The following is a 9172-nucleotide window of genomic DNA, read 5'->3' as shown; positions in this document are numbered from 1 at the left end:
ATTGAACTCAGGCTCTTGTGCTTGCCAGGGAAGTTCTTATTCCCCTGAGCCATCTCCCCGGCCCTCTTAAACCATTTTCTAAACGCATAAACCTACGTAGTTTTAACAACATGTATACTCTACAATACTGCAAAATCCCGCAATACAGCAAACAATGAGCAATAAATAATTTAGATTAATATTATTTGAATACCCGCAAAACAGTGAGTCCACAAAAGTTGAGCTGTGAAATAGTGAAGGACTATCATATGTTTCACAAATTCTCAGGCCATTCCAAAGTCACATATAAATTGAGATAAAACTTCAAAGAATGTAAAATCTTAAGTGCGAGTGTCTGCACGGCTGAAGTCACACCATCAGCTGTGGGAAACAACGCATACCTAAGTCATTCGTTGCCAAGACAGCATCTTCCTCTTTCTCTCTTTCTTTTTCCTTACCAAATTCTAAGTACCAGAACAGGGCAGCATCTCTGAAGGTGCTTTAATACATGAGAAGAAAACAGTACTGCAGTCCTGTGTGCTACAACTCTGTTGTCAGTCTAAAGGGCTCATTCTCCATAAAGAAAAGCATCATGTATTAAAAAAAAAAAAAAAAGTATTTCAGAAGGAAAATAGAAGGTGACCGATAGAGAAGTCACGAACTGGCTGGGCATCGGTCCCGCCGAGTGGCAATCACTTCCCGATACAATTTATTTGTCTAGCGCCTAGAAACATCCTGCTTTAGTCTGACAGAAATCCCCAATCGCGCTATTCCTCCCCTACGAGATTCAACCCTACGCTTCACGTCCGCAGATGTTAAGTTACCAATTTTTTGTCCTACCCGAGCCTTATCACTAACCGCGCCGCTCCTTCCACTCCATCTTTAGAACCTGTAGCAATTTTAATATACAAACAAGAACGCCACAAGCTCCTCGCCGGCCCTCGGTCACCGCAGGTGGGTCGGAAGCGGGCAACCGCGTGCCAGGACAGTCCGGGGTGCCGGGCCGGAGCGGGCCGACCCGGCGGGGAAGAGCGCCCTCGCCCGCGCCCGCCCTCGCCCTCGCCCCGGACGCCCGCTCCGCCCGGCACGCGCGCGCAGAGCGGTCCTTACGGTCGATGCCGGCGGTCCAGTGCGGGCGGCGGGCCTGGGTGCGGGTCCAGGCGCGGCCGCACAGACAGCTGAAGCGTACCCTGAGGCGCCCGTAGCCGCACCACATGGCGGCGTCGGCGCGAGCGAGACCCGCGTCCAGAGTACCTGCAGCAGGCGCCACGCGCCCCGCCCCGCGGCACCCTGGGAGCGCCCCGCCCCGCGGCACTCTGGGAGCCCACGCTCCCCAAGACCTCTGCCTGACTCAGGCAGCTGCGTGTGCGCGGGAACTACAATTCCCAGAGATCCCAGCGCGGCGCCGCAGTCAGGCCTCGCGCGGTTCCCGGGCCGAGGGCCTGGCTCCGGCGCTGGGAGAGTTGCCAGCGCGTGAGACCCAAAGGTGCAACCGGTGGAGCGGGCTTAGGGCAGGCTCGAGAGGAGGCGTGGCCCCGGGCGCAGGAGGGACGCGTGGGTGGTTTCGGCGCCGTTGTCTCTTCTTTCAAAGCTGAACCGCTCTCTGGCCGTCCTTGCTCTCCTCCAGCACGCTCCACGCGGGATTGGGAGTGCGGTAGACGTGCTTCGTGTATCTCCTGAAGATTCCAGAATCGTCCACCCCGAGCGCTGCAGACGCCATGCCGAGACCCCAGAAAAGGCTGGCGGGGGCCGCTGGCCCAGGTGAGCCGCCCCAGGCCCTTGGCGTGCTGTGCCTGCCCCGCCGGGGTGAAAGCCCGCGGAGCTCTCCCGTGAGGAGTGCGAGCCTCGTTCCCTCCACCCTCCTTGCTCTTCCCGCTAAGGTTCTGCCCGGTCTCCCGCTTCCTTGTCCCTCCAGCAAGAGCTGTTAAGCGCCAAGGACGTTCACGCCAAGGCGCCACCCTTACGGAGGTAAAAGAATATACAGGAGCGTATAGTTCCCTCTCGGCAACGCGGATGCAACCGGAGATTGTTAGCCAGGCACAAAACGGTGACTGCCTCTTGATCTCACGTATTCTCGGAGCACAGAGACCAGGGTGTTCAGGGGACAGGCAGGGATGCAGAAAGGTTGATCAGTGGGTACCAAGTTGATAAAGACAGAAAGTTATGATGTGCTCATCAGGATGGCTATCGAAACTACCGTATTTCAAAAAAAGGTTTTGAATGATTTTGGCATTTAAAAAGGATACACGGGGGTATGTTTACAGCGATTTAAACATTACACAATTATACAACATCAGGTGATACCTCATTCGATGCTTTTGTTTTATGGATCTGTTAAGTAATTGTTAAACGAATAATTAACTGAAAGGTGAAAACACAGCATTCCATCTCTTAAGAGACATTGAAAGCAGGTGTAAAAGGATCCTGGAGACGGAATAGTCAGAGGTACCAGAGGAGGGAGGAATCACAGGGAAGGCAGTGAGAACCGCAAGGGATTGGAGCTCAATCCTGAACAGGAAAGCTTTCCACAGGCCAACCTGTAGTACTCTGAAAACGTGATGTCATTTTAAATGGATGAAGAGCAGGAACAGAGCAGTAGGAATGCAGTGTGGGTATGTCTTTTAGGAATGAGGAGGGCTCCAAATTAATTGCAACACATCGTGATCGTTTAATAACAATATTTGTAGTATGCCTATTAACTCTTAACAGACTGACACGAAAAAAATGGGCAAGAAAAGGATGCTGAGCTCAAAGCATTGCACATCATAAATGACATTTAATGCCAAGTGACGTAGAAACCTAAAGTCCGAGGCATTCGTGAGTGCAGTGGATAAGTGTGGAGACAGACCCAAGTCACAAGTCCTGACCTTGTGCCTTGATCCTGCCATTGCCAGATTGTAATCTGGGACATATTTTCCAGCTAAAGGACAAAACTCTCCAAAGTTGTGTACATTAACCAAGTTAGAGTTAAAATAGCGCGGTTTAGAGCCTGTCACATATCATGAACCTAACAACTGTTGGCTATTAAGTGCTCACTACATTCCAGACATATTTTTCTCTAATCGTCTTAGGATGAAATCCAGTTTTATATCTACAAGGTCCTGGATGAACTTGTTTTTCCAACTTGTCTTAGCATCTTCTGGTGAAAGCATGAAGTACAGTAAACAAGAGGGCAAGAAGTCCAAGATGATAATAGCTAATGTTTCCTATTCATTATTCAGACAAGCATTTTCTAAACTGTTTATATTCTCATTTTATCTCCAAAACAACTCTCAAGTATTCAGTTCCTCAGTGTAAAAAGATAACCTGAATAAGAGCACAGAAGAGAAAGTGAGAGGAGACATTGACCACTCCCAGCGTGCTTTATTCTTAACCCACAAGATGTTCTTACCTTACTAAACAGATTACTTAGAAGATAGCCTGTAAGGCAGGTATTCTGGTCTCATTTTTACTGATAACCTGAAGTTTTATATAGCTATAATTAGTACTTGGCAGGACCCAGGATTTGAAGCTAGGCATGATGCCAAAGAGCCTGTCTGTAAGAAAGCATTGCCTCTAGCAAACATGATAGGTCTTTTCCTTTTCCTTTTGCAGACAAGAAGGGGCTATCAGTAAAACGCACTAAAACTAAGAACTCAGATGAGACATCAGGTCACAAGGAGAACTCCAGTCCACAGGTGACTCCAGACCTAAAAAACTGTGGACAGAATCTAAAGAACTACTGGCTGATGAAGTCAGAGCCCGAAAGCCGACTAGAAAAAGGTGTTGATGTGAAGGTAACAGTGCTTGTCTCTGACCCTTTTGTGCTATTTTTTAAGAAACTGAAAGGTAACCATAGGATTGCACTATCAGCTTTTTCCTTCTGGATAGAGAACGGTAAAAATTAATAAAATCAGCTGGATTTATGACCCACTGTGAGTTGCATATATAGCCCTTCTCTTCAGACCTTTACATTGTGGAATATTTGCATAGATTTTAGAGATTTAGCATCCCTAATAAAAAAACTTGAAATCCAAATGCAAAACTTTTTTTTTAAAGATCTTTATTGATTGATTGATTTGGTACAGGATCTCACTACACAGCTCAGACTTATAGTGATCCTCCTGTCTCACCCTCCCCAGCACTGGGATTACAAAAGTATGCCATCATGCCTGGTTTTGGTGGCCAGCCCAGTGTGCGGCCTGTACAGCATGCAGTACTGAGGACTGAACCCAGGTCCTTCCACTTGCCAGGCAGGTGCTCAGACCACCGAGCTATCTCCCCAACCACTTCAAAACTTTTTATATGTGGGTACATTTCAGAGCAAATCAGGTTTCAAATGGACGTGTTTATATCTTTTTCTGGCACGGGTTGGCAAACTTTGTAAAGGGACAGAGTGAAATGCTATTGTAGGCTTCTGAGTCCCAGTCCATTGCAATTCTGCTTGTGTAGTAAGAAGGTGGTTGTAAAAAAACAGGAGTAGTTGTGCTCAAGTAAAACTTTATTATAAAAGCAGGCAAAGGGCTAGCTTTGGCCTGTTGGCTCTAACTTGCCAACCTCATGCTTAGCTTGCTTTTATCGTTTGCTGTGCTGCTTGCTGTCACTCTGCCAGCAATTTTTACATATCCAGGGAATGCATACCAATGTTAGTAGCCTGGAGAAAATGTAAGTAGAAATCTTGTAGAAATATGTATAATATTTTAACAAGTAAAATGCAAGAAACCAGCATATTACTTTATCATGTGAATTATCTATTATAACTAATGCTCTTCATAAAAATAAGATAGCATAAGGCTTATGTTGATGTAACAAGCAACTACATGGAAAACTTCCCAGTAAACCACAGATTCCCAGTATAGCTATGGTGCTTCCGTTAGGGAGGTGACAACTGTATGCTTACCAACTGGCCAAAGTCACTGGTTGAGTGAATGACTTTATCCCTTTGTACCCAGTTCAGCATTGAGGACCTCAAAGCACAGCCCGAGCAGATAGCCTGCTGGGATGGTGTCCGAAACTACCAGGTAAGCGGATGGGAGCAGAGTCCCTGAGTCCTGGGATGAGGTAAATGCCCACTTTCCTCCATGATCTACTCAGTCTCAGAACCTCTTCACTAACAGCCCTGACCTGAACATGACTGAAGGAAGTCTGTACCTGGCCTGGTTCTGGCCAATGCACTGCTGTATGTCTGGGTGGCTTGGCAAAGGAGATAAGACTCTCTTAGGCCTTGAGATTCTTGTTGTTCTCCTGAGACAGGCTCGGAACTTCCTTAAAGCTATGAAGCTGGACGATGAAGCCTTCTTCTACCATAGCAACTGCAAAGAGCCAGGCATCGCAGGACTTACGAAGGTTAGGACAGGTTTGGTCTGAATCCCTTTCCAGGAAGATTTATTCATGGAAACTTAAAGGAATGTAACTTAAAGAGACAACAAAAAAGAAATACTCTCCACCCACACCCCATCACCAAATAGATGGACGGCCCTGTCCCCTTCCTATATGATGAGAACTAGGTAAGGCAGCCTTTCACTTCAGGCCCCTGGCATAATACTGTTCTTCATTTCTAAGTCTTGGTCTCTCATTCAGAACTAGGCCTGATAGTAGTTCCTTCAAGCCAAAAGCTATTAGGATAAAATTATTAATGGTATAGTTGAGAAAACTAGGGGTGCCAGTAATAACAACTTTCAGCCTTTAGTTTCAGAACATGCTTCTAATACTTTTATAAAAAACAAGAGTTGATTTCCTAACTATGCTTGCCCATGCTATTGTGTTTCCAGATATCTTAAGCCCAGATTGGCTCTGCAGCAAGTCTGATGGGGTAAGACTGTGCAGGGTGAAAAGTCAGATGTGTTAGATTGACTACAGAGCAGATTAACATCCACTGATAAGTGCTGGCCCCGCCCCCAGGGCACACTGAGCCGGCAATTGAGACTGGACATGGTGGCGCGTGCCTATAATCCCAGCCCTTGGGAGGCTGTAAACAGGCGGATCACTATGAGTCTAGTCTAGTAGTGAGTCACTGAACACCCTGTAGACCCTTCCCTAAAATACAAAAAAAAAAAATTGATAAGCCATCCAAGGTTAGGAGAGCTGACTGCAGGCAAATGACTGGAGATTTTCGGTTTGATTTCAGATTGTAAAGGAGGCTTACCCAGACCACACACAGTTTCAGAAAAACAATCCCTATTATGATCCATCCAGCAAAGAGGACAGCCCCAAGTGGTTCATGGTAAAGAGTGTCTATTCTTCCTAGATCAAAAGGCAATATAAAAAGGGAGAAAAGGGGTCTGGGTGGTAGGAGGTCAGGGACGTAGCACAGCTCTGAGTCAGTGAGGTTTTGGTGATTTCTGGAGATGGAAACAGTACTGGCAGCCCTGCTCGCGGCAGCCTCCTGTGAGCAACAACACTGCAGACCAGCAGAATCGCACATGCTGCAGTTGTGGCTACTCCGGAAGTTAAAGCAGGAGGCCAAGCCGAACAGTGTAGCAGACCTGGCTCTTAGGTGGTGGCAGTCTGGCGGGACACATCCTTGTGTGCCATGCTCTGTCATCACACAGGTGGATGTACAGTTTGTTCGGATAATGAAGCGTTTCATCTCCCTGGCTGAGCTTAAAACCTACCACCAAGCTCACAAAGCTTCTGGTGGTCCCTTGAAAAACATGGCTCTCTTCACTCGTCAGAGACTGTCAGTTCAGTCCCTTACACAAGGTAAGAGTGGGCCCTCTTGCCATCATACACATACCAGAAAGGACCTTGTGTGTTCACACTCACTACTTGATTAAACTCGTTAAAGCTAAGTAAGCTTCCTTACCTTCCACACCCGAGGTGGGGGCAGGTACCCTGAGCTGCCTGCTACTGTGGGCCAGTGCCTAGCAGTGCTTGGTACTTGGTAAGATACTCTTGACTTACGAATAAGTAACTTCTGTTCTGTAACATGTAGAGTACCTACAAGTGCCAGGTATTAACTTCTGTGCAAAAGGACACATAACACCTAATTCTTTTTTCTTCCCTTGTTGGTAGAAGAGTTTGATTTTATTTTGAGCCTGGAAGATAAGGAACCAAGTTAACAGAGGCACTCTTGCTGAAGACAAGCCAGTACTCCAAAGAGACAGCCTTTTAGAGGACAAAAGAAAGCTTGCGTGTAACGTCGCTGGGGACTGTTTACCTAGGTGGTTTTGAGTACTTTTTTCAATAAAAGATTTAATATTAGAAGCTGGAAAGTATCTCTTTTAAAACTGCATTGGGTATGGTGGCAAATGCCCCTGAAGCTCTGTTCCCTTCAAGCTGGCTTCTTTTGCTGCTTGAAGATTCGGGCACCTTACCTGCTAGTAGCCATAACACGCACTGGAACCAACTTTGGGTTTCTCCATACCAGCCTTTCTTACCTGCCCCTCAGTCCTCTGGGCCCCACAGAATTGAGGTGAAGCCATGAATGCTGCAGGACAAGGTGACAGATGGGGAAAACCTGCGTGTACTCCTTAGCCATGCACTTGCGTACGCAGTTGGTTACGCTTGCGCTTGCTCTTCGGTGCCGTCTCCTCGGCAGGGCCGCGGTAGCCTCATGGCAGGTGCTGCCTTCCCCTGAGCATCAGAGGTGGGAAAGTGCTGAGACAGAAGAGACCACAGAACCTGGCAGCCGTGGGCATGATGCCCCCAAAGCCACGGGGCGTCCTTTAATTAGACCATTAAAACAGATGTCTTTTAAAATACAGCCATTGAAAAGACAACACGTTAAGAAACATGTAAACACTGCAGCTGCTTAATTACAAGTTGCACTGCTTGGTTTAGTACCTAACAAGCTCCCAGGTCTGGGGACCTTAAGGAAGGGGGACAGGAATCTCCCCTCACTTTCACAGTTGACAGAGAATACGAGTAGAGTCAGAAAACAAGACCTGGCTTGTTCACAGCTCCTGAGATAAAGCAAATTCTATCTTCTAGTTTTCCCAGAACAAAGGTTAAAATGTTAGGAAAGGTAGAAATGAGTTTGTGTTGTCAGTTGGGAGGCAGAGGACTGACATGCTTTCTAGTTAGAATACCACCTGCTAAACGGACGCACACCAGAGCCTGTTCTCTCCGAACGAAAAAAGCAAGGACACAACCTCCTTTCTTGGATGCCTCAGCCCCAGCCCTGGTAACCCAAGGGCCGCTGGGTGGCTGACCCTGCTCCATGGGGATTATGTGTCGCACTTGAACTCCAGGTCTGGTGTGGGGTGCAAGTTCACCTTGGTCTTGCTGCTGCCAGTCAGCTGCACACGTCCCCCCACCAAGTGTCTTTCCCTCCAGTCTCACCGATTGGGACCTGGCCCAGGCAAGGCCCAAGCTTGTCCTAATTTCTGATGAAAAGAGGAGGTTTTTTTTTTTTTTTTTCTACACAAAAACAGGAGACAGGAACCAATGCCTCTACTTTCCGAATTACCAAAAACTCAAGAGGACCAGATACTGTATTTTATTGGCCAGTGGGATACGACTGGTCTTTTTTATAAAAGGAAGGAAGAATAGAGAAATTCTTGGTCACCCAGATGAGGCAGAAAAGATGGTAAATACTTTTACTACTTTAGGCCCAAACACAGAACAACAAGGGAAAACTTTTCTTGTGTAATAACATCCACAGAAGTTTTCATATTTGTGTTTTTTAAACAAAAAAAGATCCTAAACGTAGTTGAGTGAATTGCTGAAGATGATGATGTAATTTGGCAACCAAAATTATTCTGAAGTTGTGGTAACAAAATCACCTGCTGGGGTTTTCACCTCCGTCCTTTAACTTTTGGTAGAGAGTGAAGGGGCTTAAGCTAAGGGTAAGAACAGAATTTCCAAGAGCTTAAAACAAAGCCCTGATTCCCAGAAATTAAATGGGGGACAAGGAGTGGAGAGGGTCCAGCCTTAGAGAGGAAAAGACTCCTTGCCCATTCCTAGAATGAAGGGAACAGACGCTCCTGTTTGGAGCTGGCTGGGTTACCATAGTAACACCCTAGAAGGTCCTGCACCTCAGACTGCCAAGTGGAGTCACACTTAAAGGCAGACAGTTGCCATGTTTGAGTCCTCAGTGGGCCTGGCTCAGCCTCCTGCCATCCACGTACAGACCCAAGGGCTCCTCTGGACAGAGGTAACTGTCTTGGATGAGACAGCCCCAGGCTGTTCCATCAGCTTCTGTCCTGGGGATGTTCGTGACAAGCCAGAGCAGGTGGGGAAGGCAGGCACCTGGGTCCCAGCAATAACAGGC

General features: G+C 47.2%; 2 protein-coding genes across 4 annotated transcripts in view; one reads left to right on the top strand and one right to left on the bottom strand.

The window, feature by feature from the left end:
• Window positions 1-1295, bottom strand: part of Acad8 (acyl-CoA dehydrogenase family member 8) — a 21559-nt gene extending 20264 nt beyond the window's left edge. Inside the window, exon 1 of one of the 2 annotated variants that reach the window (XM_023703836.1) lies at window positions 1090-1295. In XM_023703836.1, coding sequence (XP_023559604.1) covers window positions 1090-1195 — 106 coding nt within the window. In that variant the 5' untranslated portion in view covers window positions 1196-1295. The remainder of the gene's footprint in view (window positions 1-1089) is intronic. The other variant, XM_023703837.1, reaches the window with a different exon arrangement.
• Window positions 1296-1383: 88 nt separating this feature from the next.
• On the top strand, window positions 1384-7168 carry Thyn1 (thymocyte nuclear protein 1). Of its 2 annotated transcripts, none has more exons than XM_023703838.1 (8): window positions 1384-1465; window positions 1607-1740; window positions 3574-3755; window positions 4911-4979; window positions 5212-5304; window positions 6086-6181; window positions 6510-6660; window positions 6976-7168. In XM_023703838.1, exons 2-8 carry the CDS (start codon window positions 1698-1700, stop codon window positions 7017-7019), a joined length of 678 nt encoding a protein of 225 aa, XP_023559606.1. In that variant the 5' UTR covers window positions 1384-1465; window positions 1607-1697; the 3' UTR covers window positions 7020-7168. The 2 variants fall into 2 exon arrangements, with proteins under 2 accessions (XP_023559606.1, XP_004643748.1); XM_004643691.2 differs by having other exon boundaries at window positions 6973-7162.
• The last annotated feature ends 2004 nt before the right edge of the window (window positions 7169-9172 follow it).

The sequence above is a fragment of the Octodon degus genome, unplaced genomic scaffold (genome assembly GCF_000260255.1).
Source record: "Octodon degus isolate 3935 unplaced genomic scaffold, OctDeg1.0 scaffold00182, whole genome shotgun sequence".
Lineage (NCBI taxonomy): Eukaryota > Metazoa > Chordata > Mammalia > Rodentia > Octodontidae > Octodon > Octodon degus.
This window is presented reverse-complemented; position numbering and strand designations above follow the sequence as displayed.